This window comes from Tiliqua scincoides, chromosome 5, assembly GCF_035046505.1.
Source record: "Tiliqua scincoides isolate rTilSci1 chromosome 5, rTilSci1.hap2, whole genome shotgun sequence".
Classification (NCBI taxonomy): Eukaryota; Metazoa; Chordata; class Lepidosauria; order Squamata; family Scincidae; genus Tiliqua; species Tiliqua scincoides.
The window spans coordinates 66,125,445-66,143,488 of record NC_089825.1 but is presented as its reverse complement, the minus strand read 5'-3'; the positions used below and the strand labels follow the sequence as shown (position 1 = coordinate 66,143,488).

At 42.8% G+C, this 18,044-nt stretch overlaps 1 protein-coding gene across 4 annotated transcripts in view; it reads left to right on the top strand.

Moving 5' to 3' along the window:
* Positions 1–15,067, top strand: part of SUN3 (Sad1 and UNC84 domain containing 3) — a 38,683-nt gene extending 23,616 nt beyond the window's left edge. For all 4 annotated transcript variants that reach the window (XM_066631157.1, XM_066631155.1, XM_066631154.1 and 1 more), the window contains exons 3-13: positions 1,339–1,418; positions 1,841–1,931; positions 3,248–3,303; positions 4,638–4,726; positions 6,654–6,682; positions 7,245–7,416; positions 7,971–8,055; positions 10,178–10,293; positions 10,620–10,787; positions 14,439–14,531; positions 14,844–15,067. In XM_066631157.1, coding sequence (XP_066487254.1) covers positions 1,339–1,418; positions 1,841–1,931; positions 3,248–3,303; positions 4,638–4,726; positions 6,654–6,682; positions 7,245–7,416; positions 7,971–8,055; positions 10,178–10,293; positions 10,620–10,787; positions 14,439–14,531; positions 14,844–14,948 — 1,084 coding nt within the window. In that variant the 3' untranslated portion in view covers positions 14,949–15,067. The remainder of the gene's footprint in view (positions 1–1,338; positions 1,419–1,840; positions 1,932–3,247; positions 3,304–4,637; positions 4,727–6,653; positions 6,683–7,244; positions 7,417–7,970; positions 8,056–10,177; positions 10,294–10,619; positions 10,788–14,438; positions 14,532–14,843) is intronic.
* Positions 15,068–18,044: the final 2,977 nt, after the last annotated feature.

The window sequence follows — 18,044 nt, the reverse complement described above, 5'->3', positions numbered from 1 at the left end:
AACCTGAAAGGAAAACTGAAACTCTTTACATCTTCAGATCAAACTCTGAAGACTTTGGAAACCTTATCTGCAGTGGACATTGATAATTTTTTCTCCCTCTCCTATAATATTAAGCTTAAGGTCATCCAATGAAGGTTTAGGGTTAAAGAAGCACATTTTCACACAATGTAAATTCCACTGTTGTTTCAATTAGTTTACAACTAGAAGATGTGATTATGACTACAGGTATAACCTAATTATCCATGGATTTTTCGCCTGCGGTTTTATCTCAATGCAATGAGAAGGGCTCTTTAAATCAAAGGAGAAAAGGTGTTTAACAATAGCCTCATTAATGGGGGAGAGGGCAGCCAGTAGACATCCATCAGTCATTCTCTCTCCAGGCACTTAGAACAGCTTTGCTCCCAGGCAAGCAACCCCTGTCTTGCCCCTGAGCACATGAAAGAATGCAAGTCACTATCAGCTCCTCCATTCTTTTCCTGCACTGGGCTCCCAGGGAAGGGAGAGGTTGTTGCCTCGGAGTGAAGCCTTTTTAAGTGCCTGGACATTGCGAAAGGTCAGCAAGGCTGTTTTTAAACCGCTGAGCAAAAGGACATTCTTTTTTAAATGGATTTATTTGCTTTTGTGCTTTTTTTGCCATCCATATGAATTCTGGAAACTGAACCCTCGAGAATAGAGACTCAATCTGTACTAGGTTAGATGGTTTTTAAAATCCTTAGACTTATGGTCTGTCAGTGACTGTTAATCACAACAGGTAAATGGAACTCCATGCACAGAAACAGTACATACTGGGGAGAAGTAGCATAGTTATTGCTTTTATGCCTCTCTTTGGATGCTTCCAGGTGCATCTAGCTATGGAATACAGAATATTGGGCTAAAGTGAACTTTGCTCTGATTTGTTTAGACCAGGGTGGTCCAACACAAGGTCCATGGGCTGAGGCCTTTTTGGGGGGTCTGCAAAAGTTCCTCTGCATAAGAAAGCTCCTCTTGCTTCAGCAGCTTTCCAGTCTCCCTGCTGCATCTTTCCACCTTCTCCTTTGGAGAAGAAGAAGCTGGAATGATGCGGCAGGGTGATAGAAAAGCCCCACCGCTCCCACCACCATCTCTGCCTCCTGTTGACTGAGCCTGCCAAGTGACTTCAGTGGTTCAGAACCTAGAAGTAATTGGTGGTGACATCATCACATCACCACTAATTCCTTCCACATCTGTGCACTCAGTAGGTGACACCAGAGTCGTGCATATCCACCCCACCCCCTGCTGTTAGAAGTTGGACAGCCCTGATCTAGACAGTTATTGTGCTGTAACGTATAGTTTCATTCAAAAGCCTTTTTCATTGTATAGGTTACCTTCCAACTGTCAAGATAGCCATCCTCTCTTTGTTCATAAACAGAAAAATACACAGGTTCCTTGCCAACCAAAGAGTAAGTTTAGTTGTCGTTCTAACTCATTTCTAAAGTGCTTTAACATTTTGCGTCTTTGATGATTTGTAAACCTGAACAGATGCTGAACCAACATACTGGCATAAACATACAAAGTTTTCAGATCATTCACAGCTGCCCAGCAGACTAAGCAGGCCAAATCAAAACAGAAAAATAAGTGACAACTGCCAGGTTTGCCAAATTAACATGCAACACAATCCTATGCATGTTTACATAGAAGTAAATGCCACTGCATTCCATGGGAAAATTGTCAGCAATTGTGGCCTCATAAATTAACTTCAGCCATTGAATATGACTTTCATCAAATGTCAACCAACAACATGAAACTGTATAGTGTGTGCATTATAAAGTCAATCTAATCACGCATTGCATTATTTAATTGTACTTTTATCTGTATTTTCCAGAAAGTATCATCAGGCTCTTCTTTAATTTGCTAGTGCTGTGTGTTTTAGCTCCATTTTGCTTACTGAAAAAATTGTGCTGTCTTTCATCAAGGTAAAGATTAATAAAAAAATTTTTTGAAGAATGGCTTGCAAAAAATAGACGAGGGCAGCAATCCTATACACACTTACTTGGGAATAATTCCCTTTTAAATTACTTTTTCAACTTACTTTTGAGTAGACCTGCCCAAGCTATAACAGCCTGATCTTGTGGTATAATGAAGACCAATGATGGCTTCCATGACTAATGTCTTTGCCTGCATCAACACTGCTAGGTCTGGCCTATTCATTACCGTGACTGAGTCATCCACCTCAGGAGGCCAATTGGCAGGGGTCACCCACTTCCATCTACCCATGCTTCCAGTACTGCGACTGCTTCTCCTCTTCCCACTCACTAGATTGGTAATAAAAGGGGGGATGGAGCGGAAAAGGTTACTGCTCTAGTCCACCACTCTCTTCTCCTCTACACATCCTCTTTTGGTCTGCCCCCCTACTGCCCAGTGTTCTAGCTCAGCACTCTCCTCCGTCCACATTTCCTCTTCCTTTCTGTTTCACTCTTCCAGTCAAGGGAGTGGGAGGAACAGAAGCTGGCACATCACCATGAAAGTGGGGGCAGATTTGACACAGTGACTCAGGTAGCAGGAGATCTTGAACTGACCTGAGATAACCTCTTTGGAGGCATGCAAAGCTTTGTCCTACATTGTTGGAGTTGTACCAAAGGATCAATACTGGGGAAACAGTGTTGTACCAGTGCACTGTGACAACTAATGCAAAGCCCAGTTCTATCTAACTTTCCAGCAGCAATGCAACTGCAGTGCAGCCCCAAGGTATGGGGACAAATCTTACCTTGAGGAGACCTCTGTGAAGGACCTGTGCCAGCTCTATAGCTGGTGCAAGTCCATGTTGACCCAAGAAGTTACTTATACATTTAATCCTTGTATAGAAAAGGGAATTTGGGCAGGTGAAGCTTTTTAAACCCTTCCACATTGAGCTGCATCTGCCCAAGTTCTCTCTTCTATTCAGTGTTTAAAGGTATAGGCACTCTGTCCTCCATTGTATCTTGTCACCCTGATCCCATTCTGCCTGCCCTGTTCCCTCACCTTTCTCTTGACCCTTTTGCTGCCTTACCTGCTTCAGCAGGTTTCATTGTCCATCTTTGCATTGACCCAGCCACTTATGGCAGCAGCCATGCCATGCGCACTGGTACTGTCATGTTTGTGACAGCCATAAAGTTGGTTACACTGAATGCACATTCTGCCAGAGTAAACAGCTAGTAGGATTGGGATGTCAGAGTTGGTTCAAAATGGTATATGATTAATATGTTTTATTAATAATTCTAACATTACATTCTGTTTTTTTTATGTTTCTCAGTAAAAGTTTGGCTCAGAAAATCGTGTCTTGGGCAATCCTGCTCCTATTGATGATTGGTGAGCTTCCTCCTATAGAGCTAGAATAAACTAAGGCCCTTCAATAACAGTTTCACAGTAAATGTATATTGTGGCTGGTGAGCCTGCCTTTAAGCCTTGAAACCCTTATCACTTTGTCTTAAAAACATTTTTTTTCCCCAGAAAGCACCACTGAGTTCAGTGGAACATAATTCCTTGCAAATATGTTGAGGACTACAAATAGCAACTTTAAGTTTTTGATGGGGGTACTGTAGGTTCTTCACCAAATAATACTCTGATTACTCCCATAATTTAGAAGTATTGTATGCTTAATAGAGTAGTAAAATCATGATGGGTAAGTTGCCGGAGTTTCCACTCTTTTGAGGAAGATTTAAGAGAACACTCTCACAATTCTCTCTCTCGTCTGTGAATTATCGTTAAAAACAATAAATGTTTGGGAACCATGCATAAAGGCCTGTTTAGGTGGGAAAAAAACCAGATGCTAGCCTTGGAACATGGACTCCCTTCCTGCTCCAAATTCAGCACTAATGTTAACAGTGATTAAAAGTTACCTGTGTCCACTGGAACAGAATCTGAAATTATGGTTTGAAATGGTTTAAGGTGAACACTAGTTAATCCTACTAATGCTTATGGTTGATGCCAACTGCTTAACTGAAAGGAGGGGGAGCAGTTTCAAGGCACATATGATCAAGGCTGGATTTTATTTTTCTTAGGCCACAATCCTAACCAACTTTCCAGCACTGACATAAGAGCAATGCAACTCTGAGGTAAGGGAACAAACATTGCCTTACCTTGAAGAGACCTTCATGACTGCCCCTCAACTGCAGGATGAAGCATATGCCCCACTGGCCCAGCTATGCCAGTGCTGGAAAGTTGGTTAGGATTATGCCCTTAATCACTGTTAAGAGGAAGACAATGTCAGATGCCTGCATACACTGGCCCTAAGTGTTCTATTTAGGACTCTAATTACAAGAGTCCAAATAACTTCAGTGTGTGAAAGGGCAGATCAAGCATATTAAGGGTTAGCCAACCTCCTCTAATTTACCTAGGTTGATGACAGAAGGACGCTGGCTAATATCATGCTAATATAGACATTCCTCAAATTTATATCCCATCCTTTCTTCATCAAGCAATTCAGGATGGCATATTTGAGGAGTGACCAGGCCATGTTCCTGCTGTGGGCTTCATGACCAAAGTGGAGATCTGACCCCAGATCTACCCAGTTAAGTCCAACAATCCAAATTATCACACCACAGTACTCTCAATATAATGCCAAGGACTGCTCTGCTGGAGAGAGAGAAAAAAAGAACTTTATCAACTGTGTTGTTAATTGGTTTTTTAAAAATTCATAACAGGTGCTACTTATATGGGACTGTTTGAAGGAAGCACTTATGAGATATTTGGGAGAAAATGGGAGGACTTCAGCATTTGCGATATCATCCTGGTGAGTATTTTTTAAATAACTGAGGGGCCTAATGCTATCCAACTTTCCAACACTGATGCAGCCCACGATCAGGGAACAAACATTCCATTATCTTGAGTGCCTCCCCAGTCCCTGCAGCCCCCCAGCCTTCCTCTGCAAGCACTTACTGCTGTTTTCAAACTCCCTGAGAGTTTGAAAACTGCAGCAATAAGATGTTGATATGGGGGAGGGGGGAGATGGCAGAACAAGTGGGTGGCAAGCTGCTGGGGGGAGGAGGTGGATTTCCCCCCATTTTCACTTTTTTAAAAGTGTGGGCATAACATTATTTCTAGGGCATCATTTTGAACCTGGCATTGGGCTACACCAATGGTTCTCAAACTTTTCTGGCCTATGGCTCCCCATTACATCACCTCACCTCAGTTACCTCCAAAATGGGGGTGAAGATGTTATAATTATACACTGGAAACAAAAAAAGCAGCTGACAGCACTCTGAGGCTGCAATCCTAACCACACTTACCTGAGAGTAAGCCCCACTGAACAAAATAAGACTTACTTCTGAGTAGACCTGGTTAGGATTGTGCCCTGAGTTAGCAGCACACTTGGAGGGTTTTGGAAAGGGAGGGGGGAGAGAGAGAAGTGATGAATTTGCTGGGGGTGGGGAAGACTTTGTTTTGTGTGTATCTGCTAATTGCAAACTGATGTGAAACTGAGACCCAGAGACTGTTTGGCTTGCAATCCTAACCTCACTTTCCTGGGAGTAAGTCCCATTCAACACAATAGGACTTACTTCTGAGTAAACCTAACTAGGATTGTACCTTTTGACTTATAATAGCAGCCAACATGGCAAGTACCCCCCCCCCCAAAGGAGACAGGAGGAAAAAGGGGGATGGCTGAAAAGGAATGGGTATTTTATTTTTTAATCAATTTTTGGAGGCAAAGCTTGACTGATCAAGAGTGGCTTTTTTTCTTTTTTGAAGAGGGAGGAAAAAGAGAAAGGTGAAGATCCTTGGTTAAGCTGACACAGACCCCAAGCCTGTGTAGGTCTACTCAGAAGTAAGTCCCCTTTGAGTCAATGGGGCTTACTCCCAGGAAAGTGTGGATAGGATTGCAGCCACACAGAGCAAGATTACAACTCACCCCCAAAGTAGATGGGGGCATGTTCACACACGTACACCCCAAAATGCAGATGCCAGCCCAAGACAGAGGAATGCAGGCTGTGGCATTTGGACATCCCCCCCCTAAGAGCAGGCTGGGCACCCCCCTCAAGAGCAGCAGAAGAGCCTCCCTTCTCCCCAAGCTGAGGAAAGTGCTGTGCTGCTCAGTCTAGGTCAGGCTTTCCTCCCACTTTGAAACCTGCCAGGAGCTCGCTCTGAGCTGATGAGATGCTAGCTATCAGCCTTACCCGAGTACCTTGGATCCTGCGGAGCTTGGCTCCGCGGATCCGCCTCCCCCACGCCCCCAGCCACACCCCCACCTCCCATTCTGCAGCCCAGCGGTCCAGGGGACCGCCAAGCCACGGAACCCGGTCTTCCACTGTGCACCAGCCCAGCTCCAGCTGGCGCTGGGCTAGCTCCAGTGGGAGCCCGGCGGTAAGTCCCACAAACGTGCCTTATGGCCCGTTTGCAACTGAGGTTCGTGGCGTGGAGCCACACTGTGGACCTCAGAATTGGGCTCTTACTCCTAGTAAAGTGTGTACTGTTAAGAACTGTGACTTGAATGGGCTTCCCTCCAAAAGGCTGATCAGATCCACACCTATGTAACTTCAGGAATATATATTAACAATTGCTCTGACTATTCACTGAGCTCCAAGAGTGCATAGGTTTACTGCTCTAGTGAATTCTTAAAAATTAGAGTTTTGCTTCCTATTTAAATTGTGTCTTTGCTGAATGATCTGTATGATGTGTACTTGAGTTTGTAATAATGCTTTTTTTCTCCCCATTCTGTACAGGGCAAAGGAAAAGATCTAAGATCACTAAAGTAAGAATATTTTATAAATCTTTTATATATATATAAGGGCAAGTACCTCTACTCTGTTAACCCTTTTGAAACCAAGGTTTGACTCATTATCCTCGTGTTGCACTCACCAGAGCTGGCCCAAGTCCTCCCAATGCCTGAGATGGCCTGCCAAATGTTATCCCCACACTCTTATCCAATGGTGTGCCATCCTTGTTCCTCCTGCTGCCCAGTATGTTAGCTCAGCACTCTCCACACCCTCTTCCTTTTCCAGTCCGGGGAGTGGAAGGAGAAGCAGCAGTGGAGGCAAGCAAGTGGACTGAGATGAGCACTTCCCACCAATCTGCTGCCTGAGCCGACCTCATAGTCAGCCTCATAGATGGGCCAGTCCTGCACTTCTTTCAGTATTCCTTGTAAATATGGAAGGTGTGTCATTTTCTGAAGATACTTCTTTTAGGTTTTAGGGTTGTAATCTGCTCTACATTCCTTTTAATAATATCTCTCTGGACAAACTGGCTTCTTAGAATTTATCAAATACATACAGGAGATATATTGTGGGCACTTTTTTGCCTTCCCCTCCCCCCAGGAAGGATAATCGAAGGTTGCAAAGAAGGGCACTTGAAATTGCACCTGTGAAGCAAGAGATAGAGATGTTTCAATCACAGTTTCATCATCTGAGATCAGGTATAAAGGGCATCACTCATCTTGCTGTCAGTGAAGCATTAGTAGGACACACCAGCAAAGGCATTTCAGCACTGGTAAGAGGAATGTAATGGGATTTTTAGACAAGCAGATATTATGTTGTTATATCTATTACACTAAGTCAGTGGTGACTATCTTACTTAATGAGGATGCCAAAAATCAAGTCCTAGTATGCCACAGTGCTATCTGAGTTATGTACACATAACAGTACATATAAAGCTTCTGGTGCTTTGGGGTGGCCTTTGCCTCTGAACTACTGAGCCAGGAACAGGCAACAGCATAGCACTGGAAAGGCAGGCAGGAGTACAGCTCTGATTCTATACCATGACCAGGCTATGGGTCTTTCTGCACCTATCTACAAAAGTAGGCACACTGCAGACTACTGCAACCTGTGCCATTTGTGAGACCAAAGGTGCGGGTTGACAGCCTATGCGCCTCATGAATGAAAATAGTGCAAGATTCTTGGAAAATAATCAATGAACACCATTTGCAATCATAATTCATGTTTATTATTTGGATTGTTTTGAGTTTGTTTAGTTTTGTCTGCTTTGTACACAGTTGTAGCTGCAATGTCTAAATGATAAATTATTTACAACTTGCCCACTGACAGACTATTAAAAAGGCACTGAAAAAATTGTTGGAAAAGTTGGATGAAGATGATGTTCAAATGCCTGATTATGCTCTCAAATCAGCAGGTATATTACTGATAGTAGATAACTAACCTTGCACTTTATATTTTGGACATTTTTGCTATTCAAACATAGCATATAGCACTGTCAATCTTAATGGTAAGGCATGTGACCGTCAGAACAAATACTTTGAAGGCTTCAAGCAACCAGTGCCATGCTCTTGATGTTCCATCCATTGATGCTGGCCATTAATTTCTGAATCAACTGTAGCTTTTGAGCAATCGTCAAAAGCAACTCCAAGTTGGTGTATTTCAATAGTAAAAACATGAGGTATGACTACCCATAATTAAGTTTGAATCTGGCAGAAGAGATTGTAGTTTTCCTACTGGATAGTTGATGAAAAGCATACTTAACCACAGCCATTCTAGTGATGAGTCCAACATAGAGATCCAGGAGCACCCCATGAGTACAAGCTTGAGTCACCCTGGAGGCTGAGTCCCAAATGTCTCAGTGTCTTCAGTTGTATCACTGATATTAGGAATATAGGAATCTTCCTTTTACTACATCAAACCATCTAGCTCAGTTCTATGAATATTTACTGGCAGTGACTTTCCAGGATTTCAGGAATCTTTATTTGAATGTGGGATCATCTGCACATTAAGCATGTGCTCTACTGATGAAGTGTGGCCCCTCCACATATGTCTTGATCAACTATATCAAAGGCTGCTAAAAAGGCTAATAAGATATACTGATCAATTTCTTCAGTTGATTTTCCTGTTCAACTAACAGCTAGGACCCCAGGAAGTGATTGTGCCCAATCTAATATTCAGTTTTATCCAGGTGCACCTGAACCTCCAATACAGCCAGCTATTCATCCTCATCCTTACAGGAAAGGTTGAAAACTGACTATAGCTATGTTGAAAATCAGTATCAAGATTTGTTGAGTAAGGCATGAGCAAATGTATATTTTAGATTGTCTACACCCTGTTCTTCCAAAGGATGGTGCTGATAATCTCAGGCAGCTACTGTTTCAGGTTTTCCTAATTGTGGCCCTTTAGTAGCTTAGATAAGAATCTAACTGCAACTGGTGGATATTTTTTTCTCCAGAGTGCATCCTTTATATCACCCTTGGTCAGTGGTTCCCAAACTTTTTCAGGTGGCAGCTCCCAGAACTTTCTGGTCCATTGGTTGTGGCTCCCCATTAAGGTCACAAGCTACATTGTACAGGTCCAGCCTTTTTTATACACTGATTTTTTATACATGGATTTGACTCAACACGAATGGCCCCTGCAAATGAGAAGGAATATGCTGATCCCTGGAGAAGGGGAAAAATGCACCCCTTTAAAATCAGTTTAAAAAACTGAACAGTCCTTTAACAATAGCCTGGTTAATGAGAGAGAGAGAGCGCGAGAGAGAGCGCGAGCGAGCGCCCAATCCTATCCACACTTTACTGGAAGTAAGCCCACTGAATCTAATGGGACTTACTTCTGAGTGGACATGCATCAGATTGGGCTGAGAGAGGGCAGCTGGCTTACAATCCATCAATCCTCCTCTCTCCAGGCGACCCCTCCCTTCCCCCTGAGCATGTGGAAGAAAGGTGATCACTTTGCATTGGTGAAGGGAGGGACTGAGTGAAGCAGAGGACTGATTGATGGATTGTCTTCTTAATGACTCTTATCTTACATCACAAAGGTCAGCAAGGCTGTTTTTAAATCACAAAAAGAGCAAAGAAACTTTGTTTTTTAAATTGATTTGCTATGGTGTGTTTTTTTGCCATCCCCTGAGTACTTGGAACAGAACCCACTAGAATAATGAGGCTCAACCTGTATAAGGTTGTATAACTTGTATAAGGTTTTTTGCAAGGATTCCACAGCTCCACTGGCGGGTTTCCACAGCTCCCATGGGAGCCATGACTCACAGTTTGGGAAACACCACCCTCGGTGATAGCAATTGCAGCCAGTTTATAAAAATGAGTAATATGCAAGTCTCTCAAAGTTCATGTAGCAATTACAGTTAAATTAGTGTACCTTGACAATTGTGCAGTCTGACAGAGGCTACTATTCTCTGTATGTTCTTATGTGACATAGAAATCTCAAGCAAACAACATTCTATGTTTTTTTACACATCACATTAAAAAAAAACACCTGTCCACAATTAGAGATATTATTGTACAACTATTTAATTTTAGGAGCCAGCATTGTTCAGTCCAGAACCACGAGAAGCTACCACCATGATGGAGGAAAATACTACTGGATGTCATTCATCATGCTCCCTTTTGTGACACCTCCAGATGTAATTCTTCAGGTAGAAATAAACCTTTAAAAAACCTTCACATTTTTTTCTTCAGATATTTCTTTTCTTCATTGTTTTCCCAATTAAAAAGTGTTTGTTTTTGAAAGGGTCTGCTTGGTCAAGCTTTACTAACTAAATATCAATAGTTTTTCAAACTAGACTACAGCAGTCAAAATGAATAATTTAAAACTGTGTGCTTAAGCCATGTCTTCCCAGTGTTGCATATATGCAACAGGGACCAAATGGGTACACCTGTGGACCAGGCAAAAATGGTTTAAGTTGAATTATAACCCCAGAATACCTAAAACCATCCAGAATTGTTTTGTGATCTCTTACAGCCCAATTTCTATCCTGGAAACTGCTGGTCTTTCCCTGGCAATCAAGGTGAAACTGTTGTCAGACTAAGCAAGAATATTCTTCTAAGAGCTGTTACAATAGACCATATATCAAAGACAATTTCTCCCACAGGAGAAATATCCAGCGCTCCCAAAATGTTTGAAATTTATGTGAGTATCATGTTCCATTTTTAATATAGGATTTTGAGAAAGGGTATTTTTAAAAAGCCAATGGTGAAAAATTATTTTAAACTACAGCTTGCTTTTTTATAGGAAAAAAGATAATCACTAAACTTGAACACAGCAACTTTGATTTCATTGGCAATTTAAGAAATTAGGTGGAATAGTTTCCAGTTTGTCGTCATTACATGCTATATCATTGGTTCCCAAACTGATGGGCCGCAAGAACCAGAAGAAGGCCATTCCCCTGTAAGGGGAAGGCTCAGAAATAGGTGCCCTGACTGTACCACAGCAATCACGGTTCTGCCAGGAGCAAGGGGCTTTTAAAAATACCGGGGGGGGGGGATTGCACTGGCCTCTTCAAGGACCCAGTGTCGTAGACTTGGGTCTCACTCCCAGGGTTTTGGGGTGCTTAGAGTTGTTGGTTCTGAACCCTAGAGCCCTCAAAGATCCCTGTTCGGTAGTACTGCCACCACCCTGTAAGAGCCAGTGCCTCAGTCCAGGGAAACCAAGACCCTCTAGGCTTAACTATATCCCTTGTAGGCACTGAGCACTTACTTTACTTAAAGTCTCAGTCCTCAAGTTACTAGTCCACAATGAGGCTGTTTGGTAGCTTGCTGAACGGCTAGGCAGGATTCTGAACCTTTGTCCCCAACAGACAATGAACCAACATGGTAAAAAGATTTTCTACTTTATTAAATACATAGGGTTACAAAAAGGTTACAAAAGGCAGCAAATGCTAGAGGCATAAAAACCTTCTAGGAAACATATCAGCATAAAACAACAAAGCTAACTGGCTAATTCTATTAATCCCTGACTCTCACCCGGGTCAGCTTCTTTTGTAGATCCTCAGTTACCTAAGAGGCCACATGGTCCTGGTGGGGCAGGATGTGCACCCACCACCTCTCTCACCAAGAGACAAGGAACAAAGACCCTTTCCTCTTTGTGGGGCTGGAAGCTCTCTCCTCTTCCCTCCCCCTGGAGATCTGCAGCTGCATTCCATCCTTGATGGGCGTCTTTCTGGCTGCCTAGGTGCTACATAATCACCTTCCATTGATTTGTAAATCCTAGCAGCTAGGAAATGCAAGCCACTTCTGTGTTACTGTTTTAGCTTGGTTCAGGCCTTGCAATGCTATTAGGCCTGAACTGTACATATTCATGACACTCAGGAGGCTCACAGCCCCCTCTGAGGGCTGCCTCGCTGCTCCAAGTTGCTCCAATAGCTTATCAGAGCTACTTGGGGAGCTCTGGGGAGGCCACAATGGGGAAAGCCTCTCAGACTCTCCAAAAGGCCAGTGCGACCCCCCCAGGTACATTAAAAAACCCCTTGCTCCCACCGATGTCACAATCACTATGGCACCATTGTGGCCTTGCCCACCACCTCGCCCCCACAAATATTTACCATGGTCCCAAAGTCCGAGTATTATTTTGGGAACCCCTGTGCTATATGCAAGAGAATTACCAAGGCTGCAGTTTAGGATCTTGACTGTTGCTGTTAACCCACCAAATTGTCTGCATTCATTCAATAAATTCTTTAGAGTAGGGCTGTAGATCTGAAATAAGAGGTGCCGTCAACTGTTTATTATCTGGTATGTGATTGTGAGCTAGTGGGAAATGACCAGGATAAACAAGCGTTTGAATAGGACACATGTGGCCCAACTTCCACATATAAATACTGTACTCAGCAGTTTTGATCTACCTGCAGCAGTGGTTCTCACACGTTTAGCACCGGGACCCACTTCTTAGAATAAGAATCTGTTGGGACCCGCCGAAAGGAATGTCACAACGGGAAGTGACATCATCAAGCAGGAATATTTTTAACAATTCTAGGCTGCAATCCTACCCACACTTACCAAGGAGTAATTCCCATTGACTATCATTGTTAAAAGCATATACAGAGTAGCTTGTTAAAATTACAGGTCTGTAACATTTCTCCAAATGCAGTCCCGTACCATGGCAGCATCAAGTCTAATATATTAAAAATAAAATATTGAATTGAATGGGGACCCACCTGAAATTGGCTTGCAACCCACCTAGTGGGTCCTGACCCACAGTTTGAGAAACACTGACCTGCAGGGTTCTCCGATATAGGGAGAAAAGTAGCTTTGAATGAGGGTGAGTGTATCTGAGTCACTGTTTCAACTTTGGGGGGAGAATAGCAAGAAGTAAACAATTAAAAAGACTAAGGACTCAATCCTATCCAACTTTCCAGCGCCGATGCAGATGCACTGCAACTCAAGGTAAGGGAACAACTACTTCCCCACTGCAGGATGCAACACATGCCCCGTTGCCACGGCAGCATCAGTGCTGGAGAGTTGGATAGGATTTGGCACCAAGATTGTAATCTTAGGCACATTTATCTTGAAATAAGCCAGATATGGGCTAAGGGCAAATACAGCACTCATCCCATAAGAGAAAGCTTTCTCTCAAGAGTCCACTGTGATCAGATGGAAGATACTGTGACCAGTCATAAGACACTGAAATTGCTTGCATCTGCTTTGACTTGGACTCTACTGTTAGTGCAAGCCTGGGTGAAGTGTCTAGCATCCAGTCATTCCACTTTGATGGATACTTATCAACTGTTGTTGCCTAATGAAACACACAAGATTCTTGGAGATATAAGATCTGCCACTTATCCTCTGTCTGTTGCCAGTCATGTCTAATGAAATCTGCCAGGCTTACATCCAACATATTCTCAGCAACTATGGTGAACAGGCCTCTAGAGGAAGAACTGCTTCCAAATGTGTTGAAGGCTGCAATGATTCAAATGCTTCTTAAAAAGCCTTCTGGGGAATCCAGCTGATTTAAGTAATCATAGGCTGCTGTCTGATCTGCCTTTTTTAGGAAAGGCAATCAAGCAGACAGCAAATGGGACATCTTCAGAAATTCTGGGAAGAAATGAGTATTCTGTACCCATATATAGCAACCAAGGTGATGCTCATACTCGAGAACAGTGGTACTTTTTGAGAGTAAAACTCAAAAAGGGTTCTGCAGGGCTCCCCACATGCTCCGGACCCCACCAGCAGGTAAATTAAGTTTAAAGAAAACCCCCCTTCCCCACAGTGGCGTGATCCTGAGGATCACATTGTTGCTGTTTTCCCAACCCCTGCAAAAACTTATTTGGGGAGTTTTACTCCCAAGAAACTTGAATACCACTGTTCTAGAGTGTAAGTGTCACCATGATTGCTATATATGTTTAAGGAAAGCCACCCCCCCTTCCCTGCAGCGGCACCATGATCCTGTGAATCATGTTGCTGCTTTCCCCCTGTCCACACCCTTTAAAGAGAAAGGGGCAGTAGTTTTCAGGCTGGTGGGTCACAACCCACCAGTTTGAGAACCATTGTTCTAGAACATGCTCCTACTGAAAGTGCATTTCACCACCAATGTAATAATGTTTTGACAACCAGTGAAATACTAGTTCTTTGGAGAGGATAATGCCCACTTTTATAACCTGACATAATTGAACAGTTATTTGAACTGTTTTCTGAAATAGATGACCTCTTTGTCTTTATTCTGAAAGCTCTCTTTGTTTTTATTCTGAAAGCTATCTTGTCAGTGACAGCACTGCCGCAATGCCATACTATGCTTTCTGATATAAGCAATTTGTTAAATTGCTGATTACATGCCTTTCCCCCCACCAAGGCACTAGAAGATGAAAATGAGGAGCCTGGAACTTACTTGGGCAAGTTTGTTTATAACATTGAAGGAAATTTCATTCAAACATTCGAACTGAAGGTATGTTAAGCATGTTGGAAAATGGTTGGAAAATTATAATAATTGTGATTTGTAACAGGGAAACAGGGTAACTAACACTGATTGATCCATATGATCAGTATGTCTTTATTATACTCATTCCGATTTATAAAGGCAAAAATGAGAAGAATCTAGGGCTGCAATCCTATACCACTCGGGAGTAGGTTGCATTGAACTCAATGAGACTTATTTCTGAGTAGATATACATAGGGAAGGCTGAATATGAGATTATCTAGGTCAGGGAAAAGTAAATTGATGACTAACAAAATGCTTACTCTTTTTTTTTTCTTTCAGCGTGAACCTACAATGAGACGTTATGTGAAATTGAAAGTGCTAAACAACTGGGGCCACCCAAAATACACTTGCATTTATCGCTTCCGGGTACACGGTGATCTATAAGTTCTAGATGTTCTGCGGATGGAGACTTTTGGCACTGGAACAAGATCACAGCAGCACCATGACAAACTGATGTGAATTGTAGTTCAGTTAAAAAGAAGAATGCAGCAGCATTAACAAAACTCTAATGGAGAGTTGTTTTTATTCTCCTCTTTTATTGGTTGGGAATGAGAAATAAGATGACACACCAAATTTTGAATTACCCATCACTGATGATTGATTTGAGAAGAAATAATATAAAGGGTGGAAAATGTACGGAATAGAAAGCATGTATCACTTTGCAGTAAAACCTGCTTCCTAAATGTTAAATTTAAAACATTAATATCACCCTTTATTGTTAAAGGTGAAACTGTAACATCATTACAGATTAAAATTAGTCAAGCATATCTAAAACATAATGAACCCTGCAACACAACTATATACAGGTATAATGTAATTATCCATGGATTTTTTACTTGTGGTTTTATCTCAACACGATGAGAAGGGCCCTTTAAATTAAAACAGGGGTGTCCAAACATTTTGGCAGGAGGGCCACATCATCTCTCTGACACTGTTTTGGGGGCCAGGCAAAAAAAGAATTAATTTACATTTAAAATTTGAATACATTTACATAGATGAGTTTATTAGAGATGGAATTTATATGAATGAATGAAGGTCTTGCAGTAGCTCAAGGCCTTTGCACAAAGCAAGGCTGATCTTTCTTTTGCTGCCGCTGCTGCATCACAGATATGAAACAGCAAGCAGTGGAGGACGCCCTCGTCCCACAGCTCACGCAAACAGTCGCCCTCATGCTGAGAGCAGCTGTGTCAGGCCAGAATGGGCTCCAGCAAGTCTCCAGAGGCTCATTGGAGACAGGGGGATTCCCTGCGGGCCGGATTGAGAACCCCTGAGGGCCGCAAGTGACTCCAGGGCCAGGGTTTGGGCACCCCTGAATTAAAAGGAAGGCAGAAAGCAGATAGAATCAGCCTACCTATGAGATGGAACGAAGTGGCTGCTATAGGAGGTAGTGAATTGACATCCTCTTTATGGCTGTCCTCTTTTGGGCATGAGTAAGGACGTGGCTTACCTCTTCCATTTCTGTTTCTTAAAGCAGACCAGGAAGGGAGGATGAACTCTTCCCACCTGGCCTACTATGAAGATGTTACCGTGGAGAAGGATTGCAGTCACTGCCACCTCTCTCCGAGAGGCCAAGGTGGAGAATCCTGGGAGCTCCTGTTCAGCCAGCTTGGAAGAAGTGGCGGTAGAAGAACAGGTGGTAGTGGGGCATTTGCAAGTGCACTAACAAATGTGCACACAAACAAAAGGGGAGAATAGATAGATAGAAGATAGATCAAGGTCTGCTGATAGTGCTCTGAGTGATTTGAGGTAGATTGGCAGTGGTTTTGAACTCCAAGTAATTAACAGAATTTTATTGGCTGTTGTGAGTGTGTGTGGGTAAAATATTTTCCCCAGTCGGATTTGGTTGTTTCTCTCTTTTGCCTCAGTGCTCCTCACCAATACAGTAGAAATATTGATTTCCCTTAACTATGTCTTCCTGCTTGCCAACTTTGTACTTGAATCTCTGGTCTCTAGATAGTCAGTTGCAGATGTCTGCTTGTATATGCAGGTAACCAGGATATGGCAGGCTGGCTCTGTTAACTGAGTTTCTGTTTGGCACCTGGTTCTGCTTGATGGATCTTAGAGTTCTAGAGCAGGGGTGGGCAAACTTTCAACTTTAAAGATCCTGAACCTTTAACAATTGTGTAGGAGAGAGAATTGCAGCAGGTGTGGCTTGTCATACAATTGTTAAAGGTCTAGGATCCCTAAAGTTGAAAGTTTGCTCACCCCGTTCTGGAGGAAAACACACACACAAAGTGATAATGCAAACTGAAATCTATCCAGCTTTGGCCAATATGTCTTTCCCAACTTAACCTGAAGATGCCAATGACTGCAGCTTTATCTTCTGTGTTTCAAGCAAGTGGTCTACCATTGAACTACAACCCATTCACTCTTACAAAAAATGATGCTGGCATCGGTATCAAATAAAGAATCCTTCATACACCCTTATATTTTCAAGATAAATAAGAATAGGGATTCCGAAGTGTGCATATCAATGGAGAAAACAAATATAAAGTTGTGTGGTTACGCAGGATATATCCAATAAATATTGTTCCAAACATTTTTCCCAGTAGAATAAAGCCAGGGGTGGCCAACCTGTAGCATGCCACGTTTCACTTTTTTTGTAGAGAATCTTGAACGGGCCACCCCACCTTAGCATTACTTTTAGTGACTACCATAATAGCTAAATAGAGCCTCCAAGTCCAAGGGGAGTGTATCTCTAAGTGCCAGAAGGTACAGAGCAAGACACATAGGTGTGCTGTTGCCTGTTTGGGAACTTCCAAAGTCACCTGGCTGACTGCTGATGAGGCCAGAAAGATGGACTACGTGGACTTTTAGTCTGGCCCAGAAGGACATTTTGAGGTCCATATAAGATATGTTCATTCTACATAGCTTAGCCCCCCTCTGCTTTCTCACCTTCTCACCCTCAAAGATTATCTTATCTGGGATCTCTTTGTGGATAATTATCCCAAAGATGGTATTTCCACCCAGCTGAGCCACCTGGGCTTTGCTGATCTCATCACATCAGCCATTTTTGCACTGCCCCACTTAGCCCCTGCTGCCTTCTATAGCTCACTTTGCTCTTCATCAGTGCTCCACCAATCTGGCCTTCTTGGGTAAGCGAGTGACCCGCCAGTAAGTGGAATGCAGCTCACCAGGACCCATTTGATTGGTTTTCTTTTCTGTCCATCATTCCTGTCTTTCTCTCCATTTTCCAAATCAAGCAGAGTACGCATGGCCACCCTCAGTGCACCCACTGCTGCATTAGAAACTTGAGGGCATGCTGTGTAAGGACTAGCAAAGAAATAAAGCAAACCGTAAATTGCTGTGGGGCTTTCTTTGTTATTATTTAAATGTTTTTCAAAATGTATGGGGCCTTTGTGTGTGCCACTTAGAAGGTATCTGTGTGCCACTAGCGGCACACATGCTATGGGTTGGCCATAGGCTTTTCACAAAGCTACAAGATCCAGCCACAGAACACTGTTATTCATAAAACTATAT